The 22869-nt window shown below is 37.8% G+C and overlaps 1 protein-coding gene across 1 annotated transcript in view; it reads right to left on the bottom strand.

Moving 5' to 3' along the window:
- Positions 1 to 22869, bottom strand: part of cdkal1 (CDK5 regulatory subunit associated protein 1-like 1) — a 252411-nt gene that overhangs the window by 142688 nt on the left and 86854 nt on the right. Inside the window, exons 7-8 of the mRNA XM_068323764.1 lie at positions 17155 to 17275; positions 3133 to 3236 (exon numbers count right to left, since the gene is read on the bottom strand). Coding sequence (XP_068179865.1) covers positions 3133 to 3236; positions 17155 to 17275 — 225 coding nt within the window. The remainder of the gene's footprint in view (positions 1 to 3132; positions 3237 to 17154; positions 17276 to 22869) is intronic.

Below are 22869 nucleotides of genomic sequence, written 5' to 3'. Positions count from 1 at the left end.
CATGGGACAAACCAATCAAATACCCCTATTGCTGGGTGACTAGCGCAATTAAAATTAGCAGTCATACTTCATACTTTTTTATTCAAAAGACATCAAATAGCTAATAGAAATGCAGGCTATTTGTAAGCCTAAATTTGTTTTAGATATAAAAGATAGTCGATAGAGTGGGAAAGAAAAGACAGCAATGCCGGAGTGCTATAATGTAATTCTAGGCCTAACAGAAATATTTGATTGAGTTAAAAATGTGCCTTTGGTTGACAAATAATGGTCGATGATTCGATTTGTTTACAAACGAGAAATACAGAAGAAGAAGAAGTAGTACACTTTAATGATCCCCGTAGGGAAATTATTATGTTTTCACTTGTGGTTAGTCTGTTAGTAATCATGCATATGTACTGTATGTTTTTGTACAGGCTCCTGAAACAACCAAGCAAACACACAAGGGGCCTGTAGACATGCAGTAAATACAGTGAAGCTGAGTGACGGGAAGGCCCATCTTTGGAGCACCCCGAATGAGCAGCTTGTGGAGGGAACGGTGCCTTGCTTAAGCACACCTCGGTGGTGCTCCGGAGGTGAGCTGGCACCTCCCACTGCAAGCTCACACCCCATGAGTGAATGGTTGGGAGCGGGAATCGAACCGCCGAATCTTTGATTATTGGACAACCCGCTCTACCGACTGAGTTACTGCCGCCCCAGTATATTATGTGTGACATACAAAACAGAAATTATACTGCCAAAGGTTGTGGAGAGAAAATTATCCTTGAGATGAAACCTGCTTATTACACTAGTCAGAAAGTGAGTGTATGCTTGTTACTTGAAATAATTAATCAGGACACTAAGGTGACAAAATGTGTTTTGTCAGGTGTTTTATTACTGACATATGTGTGTATATTTGGGGAAGTGTGTTCATGTAATGAGTTATGACTTAAATACAAGTCTATAAAGCTAAAACGATTTTGTGTCCGTAAGTGAGAGGACAACGTTTTACACCGCAGAGACACAATTCAGGTCTACTCTCTCTCAGTTCTCTCAGTAACTATTTCTGACTCTCTGTCCAACTTCAACTGTCATTAAATCATGATAGGCAGTAACGTCCAGCTTCCCTATTCATGGTTTTGAAAACAACAAGTAACTGTCTCTAACAGCCGTATTTCCTGCGTCTTAACGGATTCCACACAGTCCTATCATATCTGACCTTCAAACTCAACTTCCTGATATGTCTCTGTGACAGTGGTTGAAAAAATATCACAACATTGCATGATTGTGCAATTTTTAGGTAACATAATCTGATTTAATCCATATGTTTATTTTTTTTACATATTAATTCATTATTGGTGGTTGTCAATAGGTCTGGCAGCACCAAGGACACATTCTTAAACAACAAGGGTAGTGATACAGGTATTGGGTCCTTAAACACAAAACACTTTATTCTTAAAAAGCAATTTAACACAAAATCAAAATCAGTTTGATTGGCCAGTATAAATCTAGATGGATCTTCATCATGAATTGTCACTCACATGCCATATGTACACAAATACACAAACACAAAGGTTCAGGCAGTTGATGCCTTTGTCCTTGACTGTCCACCCCAGGCTACTTCAGTGGCATGATTGTAGCTATTTTTCTTGATGGTATTTAGAAACCCACGTACTTCTCAATGGCATACAGTATTGTAGTTTATCCAGCCATAAACTGTGGCTGTGTTTAGTCCGTAGTTAGGCTTCATAAATGAAAGGCTCTATATACATAAAAATGAGACAACAGCCCTCAGAATTTGATCTTTGCTATCACTATATTGTCAAATATCATAGAGCAGCCCTCAGTGGCAGGTGCATTAGACTGCAAAAGTTCTGATGAGTCAGCCTTCCATCCCAGAGTTGTTCTCTTTCCCGACTGAAGAAAGTAGCTTTTTTATTAGGAATACTTAATACAACAAAGTCTTAATCTCTAAATCTGTAATGTCCTGTATTTAATTAATTAAGACAATAAAAGTAGATACCCCATAGAGAACAAACTAAAGTAACGTTACATTTGGCATCAATAAACATATCATTTTTTTAGACTCTGCTTTACTCGTCTTTGCGCAAGCATTTCTTTCATTCAAGGTATATATTCTCTCCTACGCCATGCATTATAAGCATGGCGTAGGAGAAATATATGTGAAATATATGATGTCCTCACAGACACCATTGCCCTCAGTAAGGAAAATTATGCAGATACCAAAAGCCAAGCTTTGTCACTTAAATCAGTAGATTCACTGACTGCTACAACTGTCCAGAATGCACTCTGAATAGCAGCGTCACACCTAGAACTTGGGCTATTCAACTGTTGGCAGAAATGAGAATTAATTTCTCTGTTTGTTTTTCTTTTTCAACTAGTCTCCAAATACTGCAGACATAAATCCATACTCCTTTATTGTTAAACCATCTGTTGGATTTTCTAAAAGCCAATGAATACAAAAGAGTGTTCTTGTTAAGCTGTGAAGGACTGATATATGTGCAGATCACTCGTTTGTTAATGAAAACGTAGGACATAAATAGAAATAAAAGAAGTGGAAGAAGAAAAAGTAAAAGTAGAAGAAGTAGAAGATTCCAATTCCAATACAATAACATTTGTTTGTTTCAATGGATGTTTAAACTTTTTTCTAAAAATAGGATTCAAAAACATATAAATCACTTTCAAAGATTCAAGGAATAATGTAGTATACATATATGCAATGGAAGTGACATTTGTTTCATCAGTGTGAAAGGTTTGCCCTTGACTGTCCTGCCTGAGGCTCTACATGCTGAGCAGTTGAGAATCTACTCTTAAGTAACAGATGCCAAGGAAAATCAGATGTTCATCTGGTAGACTAAAGAAGAACCAAAATATTTGATACCAGAGCCTTCAGATATCCAGTCATAGCACTCCCATTCCCAGACACTACAACTGAAGCATATTTAGTCTAATTAAGTATTGGTAACTATAATTAAGTATATATCTGGCAAATACTGTAAGACTGTAATTATGTTTATACTGCTGTTTATGTAATTCTTCTTGGAAATAATTATAAAATGTTGATGCACATGAATATATTCAAAGTCACAATATGATAGTGTAAATGTGCATACATGAGAAAAGTAAATTACTCACCCTGGAAAGACTGCCTGGTTCTCTCCACTAGCTCCTCAATGGGGTAGCTGGCCAAGTCTCCTCTGGCATGCTTAGTCTTACAATAAGTACATGCATTCAGACACCTATATGAAAAACAGAGAAACAGAGTGTTCAGCTTCATTAGTGGTCTCTGGAATCCACCTAAACCAATTATTAACCTATATTAATGCTGACATTTACTGAATTATTCTTTCACTTGATAAATGGGATTGGAGTTGTGATCATGTCAGTTGCAAAATAGTTACTAGGAGAAGAATGGCTGAAATAGATATCTGCACTTAACATGATTATGATGATCATATTGACAGCTTCTATCCATATTTATAAACAGGCATAAATGACTGGCAAGGAACTCAAGATGGATCAAATGGTGGCTCAGGTGACAATACCTGCCTCCAAGGGCCACATTTTGCCATGATAAAAAACACAAGCACAGAGCTCTTTACATTGTCATTTAAATCCACTGATTGAAACAAGACAAATAAAAGTAAATGGGGAATCCAAAGATTGTTTTTCAATACGGTAAATAGAATATTCATTCACGCTTTCCTAACAGAGAGGCCGAAAATAACGTGAGCAGTCAAAGCTTTCCATTCTCTACCAAAAGATCCAAAACAACCACAAACAGCTTTTTCTTAGACTGAGGCAGGCAATGGAAAGATTCACTTTAATATGGTGGTTTTTTTACAAATAGAAAAGTTCTACTCTAATTTACCAAACAGACAAAATACACAGGACATAGCATGGTATGGAATACTCTAAGGGTGTTTTTTATCTCAGAAGAAAGGATTTTTATTCACCAAGTCAGTCCTGAAAAGGGAGGACACTGTTAATAGTATTTTTCTGTTTTTAATGCATTTCTGTCTTCTTTCTCATATAATGTTAAAAATACACAACAAACAAATGTTACAACAACAGTTTATTTAACTCATAATTTCACCGTTAGCTTTATGTTCTGGTGAAACCAGTTAGTTGCAGGAGCATGCTTTGGGTAAACAATTTAAACACGATTACTGAAAGTGAAATGATCATGTCAATTTCTCATTGTTGTCTTAAAGTATCATTCAATCTTCACTTCTTGTCATGTGATATCGATAACTAAGGTTTAGGGAGTTGTTTCCTGCAGTTACTTCAATTCATCACTGCCACATTGAGAGATTACTGATCAGTGCTACCGCGCACAAGGACAAAATCCATTACAAGTACATCTCGAAACACCCAATAAATAATGTGCACAGAAACTTTCAGTTTTAGTGTTTGAGCAATCTAGCTGCTCATGGTCATGTATAAATTTAACTCAGGAAGAAAAAACAAAAATTCCTAATTCCTCTTTTGTAAATGTGTCAGATGTTAATACTGTTAGCTGTGGGATGTGTAAAATGTTTGATGGCAAACTATATTTCTTAAGATTAATAAGCATTGAATGCTGTGATGTATGAAATGAGACTGTTGTAGATAACTAGCATAAACGCCGAATTTGTCCATGACAAAAATAACAAGGATACCCTGAGGCTCCAGCCAAACAAGCAAAAAAAAATAAAATAAATCTCCTGTCAGTTGAAATTTGTCATATTTATATGATATGTTGGGCCACATTTATTCCATATCATCATAAAACATTTTGCCAAATTATAACTTTTGGTGGGTTTTTTTTCTGCCAATTACACAAATGGATCATGAGCTAGGACTATAATATCTTTCTAGATTTTTCTACATGTTCTTGCAAGAATAAGGGGACTGCTTGCTCTTCTAGTACTGGCTCACATAGTCATTCTGACTCAGTTGAGAATGAGTAAATAAAATTAAATCATACTTATCATAATTACTTTAGGTTGAAGGAGCCTGTACAGTTTGGACCTTCTTTTTCACTGCCTTTATTAGAATTTCAAAGTACTTCACAAGTGCCCACTGAAACACTTTCATTATCTTTGGAATCAGTTTGAAATATAGCCAACATACTGAAAGCATTTTTAATGTCACAGTGGAAAAGACCAGAACAATAAAAGAAAATATAGCTATCTCTCCATAGATTCATCCATCTCTCCCTTGCAGGGTATATCTCATCCTAGATAAGGGCACTAAGGATGGCAGCTAGGTCAGAGAAGCTAGCTGTGGAGAAAACACAGACAGATGGGGCCCTCTGTGCACATGCAAACACACACACCACCAGGGGGTCCATCCATCTTAATGTGATCAGGCCAAGCTGAGAGGATCGCACCAACATTAATCTCAAGAGACAGCAAGTGGCTTGCATTCAGACTGTGTGTGTGTGTGTGTGTGTGTGTGTGTGTGTGTGTGTGTGTGTGTGTGTGTGTGTGTGTGTGTGTGTGTGTGTGTGTGTGTGTGTGTGTGTGTGTGTGTGTGTGTGTTGACTCAATTATGTGCGTTTGTGCTCGTGGAACTGCTGCTGAACATTTGTCCAGTATCACCACAACACATTACCAGATTCAACCTCTCCATCAGCCTAAACAGCCTGCAACATCTAGTCAGCACCCTCAGAGTGACAGAAAAAAAAGAAAAACTCTCTCTTGGCTTTTAACTCTTCTCTTTTTCCGAAGAGAAGAGAAGAGAATTTCACCAAGAATAGATAAAACCTGATTTTATACACTGATTTCATTAAAACATTAACATCACTCTAGTAGTTTAAGGGAGAATACTGTCTGGAATTAAAAATAAATGCAATTCCCATTGTTTAACTCCTTGCCCCCCCCCCATTAGTTAAACGACAAAGGTAGCAGTTGCACATGTACATTTGTGTCCTTTATAAATATGTTACGATAAGTTAGGCTACTTCCAGTGTGTGTGTGTGTGTGTGTGTGTGTGTGTGTGTGTGTGTGTGTGTGTGTGTGTGTGTGTGTGTGTGTGTGTGTGTGTGTGTGTGTAAAAAGAGGTAGATGATGATGTGGTTGAAGCCTTGGGAAGGTAAGAAAGGGAAGCCCTGAGGTTTGTCTATTCAACTGATCTCTCTCTAACACACCAAACAGTTAAACATCAAACCTCATTTTTCCTGTCATGACACATGGCGTCATGCAATTTATGAGTAAACTGTTTGTGGTTCTTATAAAAAAACAATGCTTCTCATTCCAAACATCATCAGGACTTCCACTTTAAATATGTGAAAATAAAAGTGTTAATCTTGATGAAATAGGACTCAGAATGATTGTGCAAAAATATAGGGCGAAAAAAGCATGTCTATATACTTACTGTATAACTGCTTATTAAATTTTCCCGAATTAGGCATTTCTAATTTTGATTTTAAAAAAAAAAAAATTACTAGTGGCCACTTTTCTATAAAACGACACATTGAAATTACTTAACATGAGATTTGAAAGCTGTCTTATTTGCTAGGATCTGGTTATCTGATTATTTCAGTTTAATAAAATTAAGATTTTGAATCTGCAAAAACCTGTACATATATTTAATCAAAAAGGACATGAACTTAACTTAAACTTTTCAAAGCAATCAAATATTTAAATTTACAGTATGTTTGATGAAATCACATTTGTAATGTACCCCTTGTAAATTTAATGATGCATTCAACGAATACTGTCTCACTAACTAGAATGCTGCCCAAGTAGGTGACAAAATAAGATATTCACAGGTAATAAGAAACTAAATTGAGGGATAAATTAGACCCCGCTGGTGATGTAATTGATTTTTTAAATTATCTGTAAAATCGAAGGATTTATCGAACACAATTTTATTTTACTTACATGACAGTTTTCTTGAACAAGATAGTTATGTCCAGTTTGAGCCCAATTAGATACTTTTCACAACTGTGTGCTTGTTTGCGTGAATGTGAAAATCATGGCTTCTATTGATTAGTGTTGAGTCATAAAAAAAAAGATTAAAGACGCAGTTTTCCAAAAAAAACAGTGGCATTCCATACATGTCTGTAATGAGCAGAGTCAAGACGTGTGCTAAGCTTTTGTGTGTGGATTAATTTTACTTTGACCCAATCAGGTATAAATAAGGAGAAAGTACTTTGACTTCATGCAATCACTTTATGCTTTTTGTGATAGCTATGCAGTACAGACCACTTCATTATGCTGGGTGTAACCTATGATTCTAGGTCATTATTCATTCATGTTAACAACTACTTGTGAAAAAAAAAAGTTAATTTTCATTTGGTATGTTTTATTGCAGCGCTTCTTAATGAGCGTGCCAATGTTTTCTGTTAAAATACAATTTGCTGGAACCAAAATTCTAACATTGTGTCATTTTCCAAATATCAGATTCTAATGCATATGTTCATTTGTTTTCAAGTACAACTGTTGCATTGAACAACAGACTGAGATAAAGAAGGCATAATCTTTGTACTGATGACTGTCTCTACACGATCCGCTTAGCTCTAAGAAAACTGGTTTGTGCAAATTGTAAGACAATCTGTGTGTTTACCTGTAAACTGTGTTTGCTGAGACATACAGGGCTAATTCAGTTACTCAGTTATTCAGTAATGTAATGCCTTGTAATGACACACAATCTCATTTTGTTAGAGGTGACACACCTATCTTTTGGATTTACTGTGGGGAGCCAGAGTCTCTCCTGGTGAGTGAGTAAGAAGAACAGTGTGTGTTTGTGTGTGCGTGCGCATACACGAGCATTCGTGTTTGTGTGTTAAACAGTAGGGAAGAGGCAAATGGAATAATAAGTTCAGACCAGTAGAGCTGAAAACTACCTATACATTGGCTTGATAAACAGTGGGGAAGGCCACCATGGTACATAGGTAGAGGTTTGGGTTTGGTCGAGTGACTAGCACCTTCACACAATCCATTGTGTGACCAGAATGAAATACAACAAGAAAATGGAAAAACATTTATGGTGTGGTGTGAGTGCCACAGGGCTGAATCAAAAGAGATGTTGTGTTTACTGTGCTTCCATGCACTTTCAAATCATTGTGCGTATATGGACATGATCAGTGACCAGGTGTAACCACGATTCATTGCTCTGCAAACTCTGCTTTTCAGGAAGCAAATCAGCACATTTTGTTTCACATCAAGCATTTTCACTTGTGCTCCTCTGAGAGAAAAAAAGAAGAGAAAAGATGGAGTCATTGACCAACGAACAACAAAATGAAAGTGCGGTCATGTAAGGCAGAAAATCGAAGATTGTATATTAGCCTTTAAGATAAGGGACAGATATGGAGAAATAATATGCAGTCAATATCCAAAGGACCACAGAGATGGGGATATTGCTGTTAGAATGAAACTCAGACTGGTCCACAAATATATGCTTAGATGAGAACGTTAGAGAGACAGAGACAGAGAGAGAGACAAAAAAGAAAGAGAGAAAGAGAGTGAGAGTGACTCCTCTACTGTATTCCTGGGGCTCTATTCACTTTCCCAATATATTTAACAGCAAAATTCAAGGCACAAAAAAAGAGCACCTGGTCGTTGTTAGATCCCCACTTTAAAGCGTTTATATTGTAATTGTCGGTGTTTGTGTGTCCATCTGTCCGTTAGTCCACCACATATCTTCGCAACCTTTGAAGATACAGTAGAAGGATGAAACAAAAATGTACATTACTATGTAATGACTTTGACCTTGAGAAAACTAAGTCAAGGTCAAATGGAAATGGAAAGTGTGTGAGAGATGTGGGAGCAAGTAGTGAAAGTTTGAAAATCTGCAGCTACTAATAAGTTAAGAACACTAAAAAAAAATGTTCCACTTATCATGAGGACAGTATAACAATCATGTCTGGGGAATGACGTATTAAGATTGATCAACATGGAGTTATTGTTTTTTGGAACTCATAATAGACACTACCAGGAAGTGGGTGCTTCATTGTTCGAGTCCAGTTCTGGATTACCACTCTAAAGCCTGTGAGATCTATCCTCTGTTTTTGTGATTTTTGTGTACCCAGCCACTGCATTTGATTTGTATCTTCCTGTATTTTTCTGGATTATGCTTTTTCTTAGTTGTTGTTACTTGCTTTCTATTGTTCAACAATCCAGAGGCGCCGGCCTGTCAATTGCATCTTGAACTACTGACTTCTTAGCACTGAGGTTTGCTGCATTCAGGTAGATTTTTGTGGGACATTTTTTGAAACTGCTCTACTGCTGGGGAAATTTTATATTATGTTCATGGATTATTCTGTTTGAATGTCTTTATACACTGCGCCTAGCACATGTAAGGAACGGTGTTGATTTAATTTTGTTGCTGGTACAGCATTTTTAACAAAACATAGCTGTCATTCCAGAAAAATTCAGTGCGATAATTAAAAAATCAAATGAAGAGGTCATACAAAAATATTATATTTGGGAGGTATTTAAAAGAGGCCTGTTGTTGCAGCCCACTTAACAGTTAAAAGACATTTTCTGTTGAAGGTCTACTCTTTGTCTTTAACGATTATGTTCGTCATTTGATCACTATACTGTTTTATTTTTTTTTTGTTTTTTCTCCTTCTGTTTGACTTACTTTTTTTTTTTAATCTTTGTATTACTATGCAGTTTAAATGATTGATTTACTTCTGTAAATATTATCAGTTAGTATTTTGTATGAGTATTTTTCCTTTTTTTTTGGGAGTATAGGGGGGTAGGAGTTTAACAAGTTTACACTTCTTCCTATTCCTTTTCGGATAGTGTTCACACCATTCTGGTGTAATTATCATTGTTTGTTATTGTTTGTTTTGTTTTGTTTTTGTTATTCGAAATAAATAATATTAATAATAATAATAATAATAATTTTTAAAAAAAAGATACAAGATTGATCTTTTTTAAAGGTCCCCGAATACCAATACTTAATGCAACATCTGCAACATCTCAATTAAAGATGATGAATTTATTGCATCAAAATGTATCTCATCTGGACTGGGCTGGCTGTGCTTTAAATTTGATATTTTCCATGCTTTATTCCTGTTTTTTATACTATTAATTATGTGATGTTTGTTTTTATAGAGTGACTGTTACCAGGTAATAAGGTTATGTGTGCCTCCTCTCACCTGACATCAAATGTACTCTACACATGCCTCAGCATCCTTTATCATTTTCACACACTAGGCTTATTTTGTTTCAAGCTTTCATACCTTAAAGGGTCATTTTAAAAATTCCACTGAGCAGGAGGACTGGGTTACATGGAGTTTAGTCACGTGGCATGATTCCAAACTGAATTACAAATACCACTTTTAAAACCACCAGAGAAAAAAGAGTCATGATTATGCAGTATCCTTTTTGAATTTCTGTTAATTTGCTTCAATTATTTTCTCCCAACTGTCACACTGAGCAAAGCAAACAAAATAATCAGTTGATTATTGACTGTACTGCATGTTCAACCAAGTATCCGTACATCAGCTCCTTGTTAACACTGTGAAAGGAGCCTATGATAACTTCAGTTGTCTGTTTAGAAGAATTGTTTAATTATGGCTTAATGTGGGAGACGGGAATAATAGTGCAGTGTTGTTATGTCACTTAGAGAGAGACATGTCACAGGACACAGCTGTCTCAGCCTTTCTGGTTTTGGTATTTATTGTGCAATTCCATTTTGACATTTGTAATCACAAAATTATTGAACATATCACCTTTATCTTTATGTTTACTAATATTTGTACCATCAGGAGTGAAGTTTTACGACCTATTATACCACTGTGTCTCTGTGGGGAGTGGAGGGAACATTTGTGGCAGTGATGCACAGTTCACAAGAAACAAGCAGCTTACTCAATGGAGGTCTTTTAGCTAACACAAACATAATTACAGTGCACCATAAAAGCATGATGACACATTTCACTACTCGTCATTTTTTTCTTTGTTTACATAAGTGTCTGTGCATACTTGCCTTTGTATTTAACTGTAGTTATCATTTTGGACTATTAGGTGATTTATTAAAGCATAAGACATGGGAAGGTATTCTTCATAATTTTACCAATAACAGAAATGAGCAGAATAATGAAACAACACTGAACAAAGACTACAGAACAACATCTAGTAGTGTATCTTGATTCACAAACATTCCTTTAAAATGATGCAGTGGTACCTCTACTTACGAATGTCTCTACTTACGAAATGTTCTACTTAATAAACGCCTCAACAGGAAAATATTGCCTCTACTTACAAAAGAAATATTAAGCTACGAAAGGTAAAAATACAGTATGGGCTGCTTCTCGCAGCTCCCAAAGGTTCCTGAACGCAACATTCTCATAGCTGCTCTGCCATTGGCTATTACCTAGCATCCTGGCATCCCATTGGCTAACAGGGACCTCTTCTTAGCCAATGAGGAGGTCCCTCATTGGCTAAGGACGCTGCATAGGTGTCTATGCACACGCTGCATAGGTGTCTATGCAGCATCCTCGTCATTCGGCCCTCGACCCATGATGTGTTCTGTAAATACCGTATTGGCCCGAATATAAGACGGTGTTTTTTGCATTGAAATAAGACTGAAATAGCGGTTGCACGAAGAAGAAAAATATAAAATAGCGGTAAGAAAAGAGAAAAAAATAGGAGAAAAGATAACATAAAATGAAGAAACGTAGCGACTTTCTGGAGAAAAGTGGGTCGAAGATCGGCCAGATTAACTGGCAGCTGAGGAAAAGTTATGATGCATAAAAATGTTGCATATCACGTCAGGATGACGTGCTATGGGAGGAGCCAGCGGAGCCAGAGAATGGGAGTGAGGACAGTGACACTGAGCACAGCGAGGCAGAAGATGTTTGCGAGGAGTAATGTTCTGACATGACAGATCTCGGCTACTCTCAAGTTTAAACCAGTTTGCACTATTTTATTGCACTACAGTTTTTCTCTCAAATATATTGTTATAATCATTTGTTTCAGATGTACTGTAATTATTTTCTCTATAAAAATTAAATTTGGTGTTCAAAAAGTCTTTTTTCAAACTTGAGCCTTGAAAATGAGGGGGTCGTCTTATAATTGGGATCGTCTTATATTCGGGCCAATATGGTATATTAACGTTTTGAGTATTCGCTATGGACCCCAAGAAAGTGACGGAGAAAAGAGGAAAAGAAAAGACGAAGAAAACATTTTTTTTGTCCATACAAACAAAGCAAGAGATAATAGAAAAGCATTAAAGAGGGATGGCGGCACGGTGGCGCAGTGGTTAGCGCTGCCGCCTCACAACACGGTGGACTCGGGTTCGAGTCCCGCTCTGTGCGGAGTTCGCATGCTCTCCCCGTGTCTGTGTGGGTTCTCTCCGGGTTCTCCGGCTTCCTCCCACCTCCAAAAGCATGCGCTTCAGGTTGATTGGCCGGTCCTAAAATTGACCATAGGAGTGAGTGTGTGTGTGAGTGGTTGTTTGTTTCTATGTGGCTCCGCGGTACACTGGCGTCATGCCCGGAGACTGCCAGGATAGGCACTGGCTACCCCGCGACCTGCGTTAGCGGATTAAGCGGGTTGGAAGATGAATGAATGAATAAAGAGGGATGTGTTTGTTTGATCTCACCAAAGAATATGGCCGTAATGCATCTACTATCGCCACGTTATTAAATCAAAAGGAAGTTTATGGAGTTTAAAGCATCGCGTGGGTGGTTGGGGAAGTTCAAAAGGAGGACTGGAATTCACTCTGTTGTTCAGCATGGTGAGGCAAGATCACATGAACCAAAGAGGGCAAAAAACAATGAAGACAGCAGTTAAAAGATAAATGACCATTTTTTTTATTCTTTACTCTATTCTTTGTTTTTTACATTATGCACAACTCTCATTTATTGTGTAATAATTTAATTGTAACATGTATTTGTTACATGTTTTGATGTATTTTTACATTTTATAAAACATTTGTCTGAATTTTGGGGGGCTTGGAACAGATTAGGGCATTTGCATGGAAAACGTGTCTCTACTTACGAAATTTTCAACTTATGAAATTTGATTTTGTAAGTAGAGGTACCACTGTATGTTACCATTAGAGACCGGACAAAACTGAATTATTTTTTTTTAAAAACGTAAATAAAAGCATCTTTTAAAGCTTGCTTCTATTCAACAAATTTCAGCCTTTCTACTATCTGACCTGTAGTGCAAACCCAAACATGCAATTATTAAAAGTACAACAATGTACATTAGCTTGCTGGGGAAAAGAAAAACTGTAGTAGTTGTAGTAATATATAACAAGGATAAGTTATGATGAAGGTATAATAATTTGTTTTGGATCATAAATATAGATAGTACTTTTCATTGTGGTGCAATAATTTTGTAACAGTACTACAAGCCAAAATCAACATTAATCAACTTTCTGCATGAAATGCCAGCGTAGCAATCAAACTTCAAAGCAGGAGTCTTCAAGCAATTCTGTTTGAAAAAGACCACAAAGTCAATAGGCATGCCCCTGTGACACGCTGTCCACCTACTTTCCTATCTGTCTTCAGGACATGATCAAGTTTGTCATTAGATTTAGCACTTTGCAATAACAATGGCAGATATTATGACAGCCAAAATGTGACTAATAAGAAAGAAGTGAAAAGACTGATAATGAAATGAAATGGGCTGTAACTGTGGAGCAAAGGGCTTTTTCTTTTCTAATGGCTGGAGGCAAATAGCACTGGTTCACACAAACAGCAACAAATTCACTTGCAAGTTTAATGACCCATTCTGACTGAGCGATTGTGATCTCCTTGTTTATGACACTGAGCATCACCGTCTAACTTGTTCACAAAAGGGCTTTCACTGTCACTGAAAACACACACACACACATATATAGACATGCAATGCGCGGGATGGGACTGTTACCATAGCCTTGGGCAAAGTACACACATGCATATATAAACACACTAGCTTCTTAATAGTATCAACCATGCTAAAACTGGAACATATAACATTAGACAGACATAGAGGAGACTTTTTCCAGTCAGCTGTATGAAAAATGAACTCTGCCCTCAGGCTTATCTGTTTGCATAAAGAAGCTATGGAAGAAATAACAAGGAACAATTCAAAATGAAATGCTGGCATCAGGAAAGTTAGCCAATCAAAGAGCACAAGCACAATGTTAGCTGTTTGAGTCCAAAACAGAAGTAGTTCAAAGTTCAAAGAAATTATGTCTGATTCAAAATCATGTTTAAAAACACCAACTTTGTGTATTTCAAGTACTTCTTTGTTTTCGTGATCATAAACTACTACTTACTGAAGTGCTTCACCATGATCACGTGACTCGATACAAACACTGATTCCGTATGGAAAATATTTCTGTAAATCAAAACTTTGAAGGGTCATAAGTTCATTTTGATGAAGTCGTTTCAAAGAAAAATAGATAAAGTCATAAAAAAACCTTGCAGCCACCTTTTGTGTTCCCTCTTCACAAGAAGCCTGCTAACATTCCTGATATTCAAGGTCCCTGTGAGTACGGAGTAATTATTCTATCCAGGAGTCTATTCACGGTTTTGTTTTGGGGTTGTTTTTTTTAAAAAAAAGCATGTTGAACTTCTATAAAAAGGAATTTAAGATTGGATTTGCTTAAGCATTTACCAGACAAGTTTGTTCAACAATCCCAGTTTTATTAATTTTTTTACCAAATTAATTAATCTTGAATTTCTTTCAACAAAAATAACATTGTGATCTATACAAAAATAATTGTGTGGTAGTGAACACAAACCAGCTTTTAGAGTAAAACTGGAATATCAGGAGGATCTGAAACTACCAAAAGCAAGTCTTTCCTTTTAATTAGTTTTAGCATTTACACAAAATGATGCTAAAATAAATGTAAGTGGGAGAACAATTAAAAAGTTAGAATATATTGTGTCACATGTCCAGTTCTGTCCAAAGAAAATCACAGGCAAGTAAAATCATCTCTCAGTTTAACATAGAACATGAACAATACTACATAATCACCGGTGCTCCTACAGTCTGCTCTACCGTCTGAGAGCAGCTCAGTCAGAGCCGGGACTTCGATGACGCCCCTTGACTACCGATGTTAGGAGGCGTAGGCCCGAGTGCCTTGTGAGGGTGCTCCTCTGGTGGCGGAGTGTGTCATGACTGGCGGCCAGACTGCCGGCTTTTTTTCAGCGATCATGTTTTTAACCAATATTAATATGAATATTAATCCATATATAAGACGCACCGGATTATAAGGCGCACTACGGGTTTCTGAGAAAATTTTAGGCTTTTAGGTGCGCCTCTAGTGTGGAAAATACGGTAATATCATTATCTTCTGTAAGGACGTTGTATTTTATGTCTTCTTGGTACTTTTTCACCAGGATTATGTTACCAAAGATTTTGACAAGTCAAATTAGATGTTCTGCCAAAGCTGTTGTACTTAAATTTAAGATGAAAATCTTAAAATGTTTCTCTGATTTGGCTGGGGTGGTAGACCTACTGAAATTTTCTTTTGTTTTTTCTAACCACTCAAGCTAGCAGTTAAGACTCCATTTTGTGGTCTATGCTGGTGTTCAACCAGCACCCCTTTGTTCCCAAGCCAAGTCCTGTACAGACTGGGCTACCGCCAACACCCAGAAAATGATGACATGAAACTTAATGTTCACCTATTAGATATAAAATTGTGTTGGCCTTTGTGTGTATGCAATGTTTCTAGTTGTTTTAGTTGAAATGATGCCCAAGAAGTTAAGGTCAAGAATAAAGACTGCAAAACTTTATGGACTACAAAAAAAACCATGGCCAACTGTAATTATTTTGATTGTTTTTTACGTTTTGTTTTTTTTAATAAATACTGTTTTAATTGAGGCAGATTATAAATTTATAAAATCATGACATCGTCAAACATAGAAGGTACACTACAGTATAAAATGGGAGATAGAGACTTTGCCTATGACAACTTTCTTGCTAGTTTCCAAGCTGTTCTTTCAGATAGATTGCCTAATCTAAATAAAAATATAAATTAACTTACTGAAACTCAAAAACATGCCTAAACAATAGGCTTAAAAATATTTGAACTGAAAAAACTCGAGTCTTATGGAAGCTTAGTCTTGTTTCCACAAGATATTTCTTTCCTTGCATTGTAACTTTTGATGTGAAGGCACTGAGGAATTGCAGGAGGATGATTGATGGATTAACATTTTTTGGAGGCCAAACATATTGGAATTAGTCTGTCGTAACCCATTTTAACTAGCCCACTGAGAGTACAGGAAATGGGTTAGTAGAGACAGACAGATCTGTAAACAACATGAAATTAGCCCATAAAAAGGGGGGGAGCAGGTGCCTGTGCTTGTGCATACACCAATGTTAAGTATTTAAGTCTATCCAACAGACAATTTTTCCAAATACGACATCCATCCTATCTACACAAAGAAACTTTCTGGGATTCTTATATACAGTTAAATATAGCACACAGAATACACATTCCTAACCCGTAACCCAAACCTGGCAATGATAGAACAGGCAAATTTCACTTAGAATTGTAAAAGGCTAAAAATCACATCCACAATGGGAAGGCGTGACAGAAAAAGTGGTCAATCTATATAGTGTGTTCTCGCACATCAACGCATTAATGCTCGTGACTTCACCTCATCTCGGATTTTGGGTAGGCAGTCACGTGATACCGTACGCGCATTCTATTGGATGACGGCATCTGGAAGTGCGCTCCATTCCGTCAGTCTCGGACCTATGTGAGACGTAAAAGTGCTTTAAACAGTCAATAAGAGTGTGGGAAAAGGTGATACAGATGGATGGTGGTTTAATATCAGTATGGGGTCATAAACGTTTAAATTACCGTAAATAATAAGATAAATATTTTGTCGATGGATCGCGGAATTTGTTAATCACATGTGGCTCCTCAAAACCATTAACCTCAAAGATCAAGGGTGAACTGAGGGTGCACTTGTATAATTTCATGATTCGAGTGAAATGGAGACAGAAGACTACCACCTGCTGGAATGTTACCACATTTACATTGAAAACAAGACTCCACACACAGATCCTATCAAACACAAAACTCAAGAACGTCATGTAAAACTGATAAGTACAAGCACAAATGGCCTTTCTTCAACTGACTATGCAATGAGAGAAAATGTGCAGACAGGCATCTTACATATCAAAAGGTATGGAAGCAGTGAAATTAAATTCACAGTTTAAGCAAAATATTTAGGTCATCATTTCTGTTAGTGTGTTTGTTGGTTACCCGGTGTTAATAGAGATGATTTCAATTAGAGGGTTTTTTCTGATCTTGGGCAGGTCCAATCGAGCTCCTCCGAGTCTTCGGCCTCCATTTTTCTTCTGACTCAACAGGCGAACAGAGTGACCTCAGGGAAAAGAAGGAAAAAAAGTTTCAATATACTGATCAGTACAGCAACACACCAACACAAGCAGACAAGTGTAGTTCTACAATTAAAATTAATACTTTCAATTTTACGTTTCCAGAATTTAAATACTATGTCTTAAGTGTAAATCTTAAATGAAGCGAAAAAATAGACAAACAAAAACTATTGTTTGGATCTTTGGACCACTACAATCTACTTCTTGACATACCACAAAAACTTTCAATCCCACTCACCATTATTATTTCCACTTGCAAAAAAAAAACCCCAAAGCTTTCGGATGTTTTTTTTTCTACTTAAAAGGAAGCCCTCACTTAGATTCTTTCATTTTATGGGTTGATACTGTAGATAGGACAGGAAGTAACTGTCACTTATTGAAAGTGAAGACACATACAAAAAAGCAAAGAAAACATAGTTAGCCCCCACTTCTACTCTGATAACTTTCATACAGTCCCTGTTATGGAAGCTAATTGATGGAAGATCAAACCGGAAATGGGTATTGTTGTGGGGTGGGAGGCTTTTTCCACGCAAGATACTGCTGCTGTCTTTGCGCTTCTGGAAGACAGACAATCCAAAGGCCTGGAAATCCCGCCCCCACTTCGGCAATTACAGCACAATTTGGACTGGAAATTCTATCTGGCCTATCTGCCACATCTGCCACTCTCTGTCTCTCTCTCTCTTTTCCTTGCCCTGTCTCTATCCCCAGTATATTTCCTTTTCCACCCAACCGGTCAAGGCGGATGACTGCCCTCCACAGTCTGGGTCCTGCCCGCAGTTTCTTCCACAGTGAGGGAGTTTTTCCCTGCTACTTTCACTTATGCTTACTCTGGAGGGTTCTGTTGGGTTTCACCGCAACAAAACTATTTGGCATAGGATAGGATGTCGGCACGTGCACACGAAACGACTCCATTCTTTCCCACTAGAGCAGTTCTTTCGTGTGTTTTTTACTGTCTGTGGGTCTGGGAGGACTGTATGTCGTGCATGTATGGTACATTTGACAATAAAGTTGACTTTAACTTTGACTTTGAAGGGGCAAAGCACTATATCAGAGAAGGAACAATGTGGTAAAGCTTGTGACAAAAGATTAAATTAACCTACCTTATTAACAACTGGCATAAATTTAATCTTTCATCTGTGAATAATGACATTTAAAGAAAGCAAGATACAGGGCAAACATTATCCTGCTGAAGTGAAGTACAATGGCAGCCAATATAAAAGGAAACAAAAGCAGAAAAATCCAGAAAATAAAGAATTAATCATTTGAATCAATTATCAGGTACGCAATGTAGTAACTTTGAAATTACTATCACTTAGTAAATGTTATACTGCTTAACTTATTTTCATATCTAATATTGAGGTCATGTTATATCCTTCGTTCTGAATATTGTCAACAAGGTGTGTGAGATGAAGGCATTGAGGGATGGAATTGTCTTCCTGTTTTCATCTACTATACATGAGTCTCCAGGGAGGGTGGGCTCAGGGCAGGAAGCATAACTATCAATTGGTACATAAAAATGACAATCCGCCCCTAAAGTGGAAAAGAGCCAACCATTCATACATGACCAGATGTAATATCCCAGTACAAGAAAAAAATTTGAAAAAATCTATGACTTCAGCTATGCTTTCTTCTTACAAACTCTCAGTATGAAACGTGAATTTAAAATTCATGCATAGATCACCTACTTTCCCTGTGTAAGTATGATTCAAAGTTATCTACTGAGTGATGCATAGATTAGTAATTGCTTCAAGTTGTTCCAGATGTAGGTTCAACAATCAGTAGTTCAAATCTGGCATGAAAGAAAAGGTTGATGATGATTGTAAAAAAGATGAAAAGTAGAGTAAAAAGTCTATGAAGGCCAGAACTTCTTTGCAAAAGCAGTAGAAAGTAATTAAGTTTTCTTTGCTCAATTTAACAAAATGAAAGCAAAACCATTATCCCATAAATTTCCACTACTTTGCATAGTTAAATTCAACCCAGGCCATGAACCTAGTTTGCTATGACAGAAGTATATAGATCTGTAGCTTAACTTAGGCTACTGTGAAAGCAAAATTATAACAACTGAGGTTCGTAGTGCCATAAAGAAGCACTTACTCTACAGTATATATGTCCTTGCAGCTTTACAGTTAAAATGAGTATTCAAGTAACAGTTATTTTGTTTGGCATTGTTACGTATGCCTACATGTGTATTTTGTGTGTACTGTGTGTAGGTGTGAATGTGCATGTTTCTGGGAGAGATGGGCGTGGTGTGCCTGTGTCTTGTGTGTTTTGTTTTCTCTAGGCCCAGAGCACCCAAACCAGGTGCTGCCTGCCTGGAGCTGTCCAAAAAGGAGCTTCCAATTACCCTGCTGATCACTCCACTTGCTGCAAATTACCTGCCAATTGCATGCCTCGCCCCAAACACACCCTATAGAATTTTTTATCTATATCTATATCTTTGGTTGCCATTCACAAAAAAAAAGCTACATCTAGAACCTCTGTCTCATTGCTCAGAATCTCTATCTCAGCTCTTAGCTCTCCATCTCAACTCTCAGCTCTCAATCTGTCTATCTGCTCCATGTTCTGTGTGGTGAGTAACTGCCATTTTAGTTTAGTCATTCTATGTTAGTTATTTGTATGTTGTTAGTCCATGGCCTAGGGTTAGCTAGACAGAGGCCTCTATACATACCACCCTTAGTTGTCCTTTGTCTACAAACACTAGTTAGGAGGATGTTGTCTTTCTATTGTATTTTTGGTCAGTTTCTGTCTTGGTAGAGTAGGTAGGCAGGGTTATTATTTTTTTGTTTAGTTACCTACATTGTTTAGTTTGTGTTTGTGTTCTACATAATTTTGTTAATTTTGACAACATCCATTACCCTAAACCATGTGACATCATTTTTAGTTTGATAGTCTCACTGGTTTTGTGTTCAAGTCTTGTCTTAAATATACAGTATATAAAATCACCAGTTGCAACTGAAAAGTCTTTTGTGTTTGTTCCACTCATTTACATTTCAGCTGCTCTAGTTCCTGTTCGATTATGTTCTGGGTTTTTAGTTTATGTTACTGCCATTTAGTTATATATCATAGTCACATTCTGCAGGGTTGTAACAGACATCACACAAAAGTCAGTCGTCCTTCTATGATTTGGTGGTAAAATGAGTTTTTACTTGTCAAATTGATAGATTTGAGGAATTCCACGACCGTAGCTGGAGTGGTGAACCACTTGATGTCTCCTTTGTACTCAACCCAAAGTTTGGCTGGGTGGTGCAGGGAGTAGACGATGCCCTTGTCCCTGAGGCTTTTCTATGCCTTGAAGGCATCTTTAAGGCATTGTAGGGTCGGGCTGCAGTTGGCAAATTTGTAGATCCTGTTGTTTTCAAAGCTAATTCTACCTTTCTGTCTGGCCAGTCGCATTATTTTCTCCTTGCTTTTCAGCAGCTTCGCTATCATGTATCTCAGTCTCTGTGCGACGTCGTCGGGAGTTGGGCATCTGCCCAGCAGGTGTGCTGTCTCTCAGGTGATCGAAGTGGGAAAGTTTCCACGACCAACTTCTTCTTTTCCTTTCGACTTTTCCCTTCAGGGGTCACCACAGCGAACAAGTTGCCTCCATATAACCCTGTCTTCTGCATCATCTTCTCTCAAACCAAATACCTTCATGTCCTCTTTCACTACATCCATAAACCTCCTCTTTGGTCTTCCTCTTGGCCTCCTGCCTGGCAGTTCAAAACTCAGAATCCTTCTACCAATATATTCACTATCTCTCCTCTGGACATGTCCAAACCACCTCAGTCTGGCCTCTCTCACTTTATCTCCAAAACCTTTAACATGTGCTGTCCCTCTGATGTACTCATTCCTGATCCTATCCTTCCTGGTCACTCCCAGAGAGAACCTCAGCATCTTCATCTCTGCTACCTCTAGCTCTGTCTCCTGTCTTTTCTTCAGTGACACTGTCTCTAGACCAAACAACATCGCTGGTCTCACCAGTTTTGTACACCTTTCCTTTCATTTTAGCTGAAACTCTTCTATCACACATCCCACCTGACACTTTTCTCCCCCCGTTCAATCCTGCCTGTACATGCTTCTTCACCTCTTTTCCACACTCTCCATTGCTCTGGACTGTTGACCCTAAGTACTTAATCCTCCACCTTCTTGATCTCTTCTCCCTGTAACCTCAATCTTCCACTTGGGTCCCTCTCATTCACACACATGTACTCTTGTCTTACTGCGGCCAACCTTCATTCCTCTCCTTTCCAGGACAAACCTCCAACTCTAGCTTCTCCTCCACCTGTTCCCTGCTCTCACTGCAGATCACAATGTCATCTGCAAACATCATAGTCCATGGAGATTCCCGTCTAACCTCGTCTGTCAGCCTGTCCATCACCATAGCGAACAAGAAGGGGCTCAGAGCTGATCCCTGATGCAGTCCCAAGTTTTCGTGACCAACAATGTCTGGAATAATCTGCTCCAAAAAACCCGCTGCATCACGGCCCTTGAACTTTTCAGGAATATTTAATATCCGAATGTTGTTTCATCTCCCCCTGTTCTCCAAATCGTTCACTTTGTCTTTTAACACTTGCATCTCTTTTTCTCAACATGTTTGGTTGTGTCGTTGATGTTGTCGTCGTTGGAAGAAATCCATCTTTCAATCTCTTCAACTTGGCCTTCTAGCATTGACAGTGCAAATGCAATCTTTGACAGTAAGAGGTTTGGAGCTATTTGTGTCTATCTGGGAGGATAGTTCTTCCTTTCTTTCCCATATCGCAGTCATGAGCACATTCAGGGAGAGAGTCTCTTTTTTGGAGCCAGACGCCATCTTCCTAAGGTGCGGTGGATTAGATGCTTGCTGGTTCGATAGTGATATTTTCCTGGTTCTTAAATGTCATGCCATGCACCAATACAACCAAACTCTGCCTTAAAGCTGTTTACTGTATTTTACCATTTTTAGGGTGCAAAATAAAGAAACTGTTGAGGCTCACCCACGGAGGTCACGATTGTACGCCCAACTTGGTTGGGCGTTTTCGACAGGGACGTTTACCATGATTATGGGGGACTTCATAAGCTTTCTGGACTTTTTTGGCAAAATCAGAAAGAGTTATACCTCTTGTTTTTTATTTGTAAAAATGAGCAAAATTCCTGTGAATAGAACCACCAACAACAACTTGAGGTATTAGGAATGGAGGTATTAACTTGTGTATTTACACACTACAAGTACGGTACAATAACAAAAAATAATAATGTCAACATCTGTAGGGAATTACTTAGGGTATGGTGTCAATAGCAAACTTCAGTCCCTGGGCCAGGAGAACCATGCGTGGGAAGTAGGAAGTAAAATAGTTTACTTGGATTTCTGAAAACGATTGAAAAACACTGCCCAATTTGTCATCTCAATTACAGAGTTTTGAGAGGCCAACTGCTGTGATAGGAGACCCTGTAAAGACAGGTCACAAAAAAACACACGTCAACCTACACCACATTTTCTAGTTACAGTCTGCCCTTTACCCTCTGCAATTATCTCAATTCCTTTCTCCTTTGTTCTTTTCTCCCCTTCATAAATACAAACCAACATAAATCCTTCTATCCGCTCATACAGCCCATTATAACA

The sequence above is a fragment of the Antennarius striatus genome, chromosome 9, assembly GCF_040054535.1.
Source record: "Antennarius striatus isolate MH-2024 chromosome 9, ASM4005453v1, whole genome shotgun sequence".
NCBI classification, from domain to species: Eukaryota; Metazoa; Chordata; class Actinopteri; order Lophiiformes; family Antennariidae; genus Antennarius; species Antennarius striatus.
This window is presented reverse-complemented; position numbering and strand designations above follow the sequence as displayed.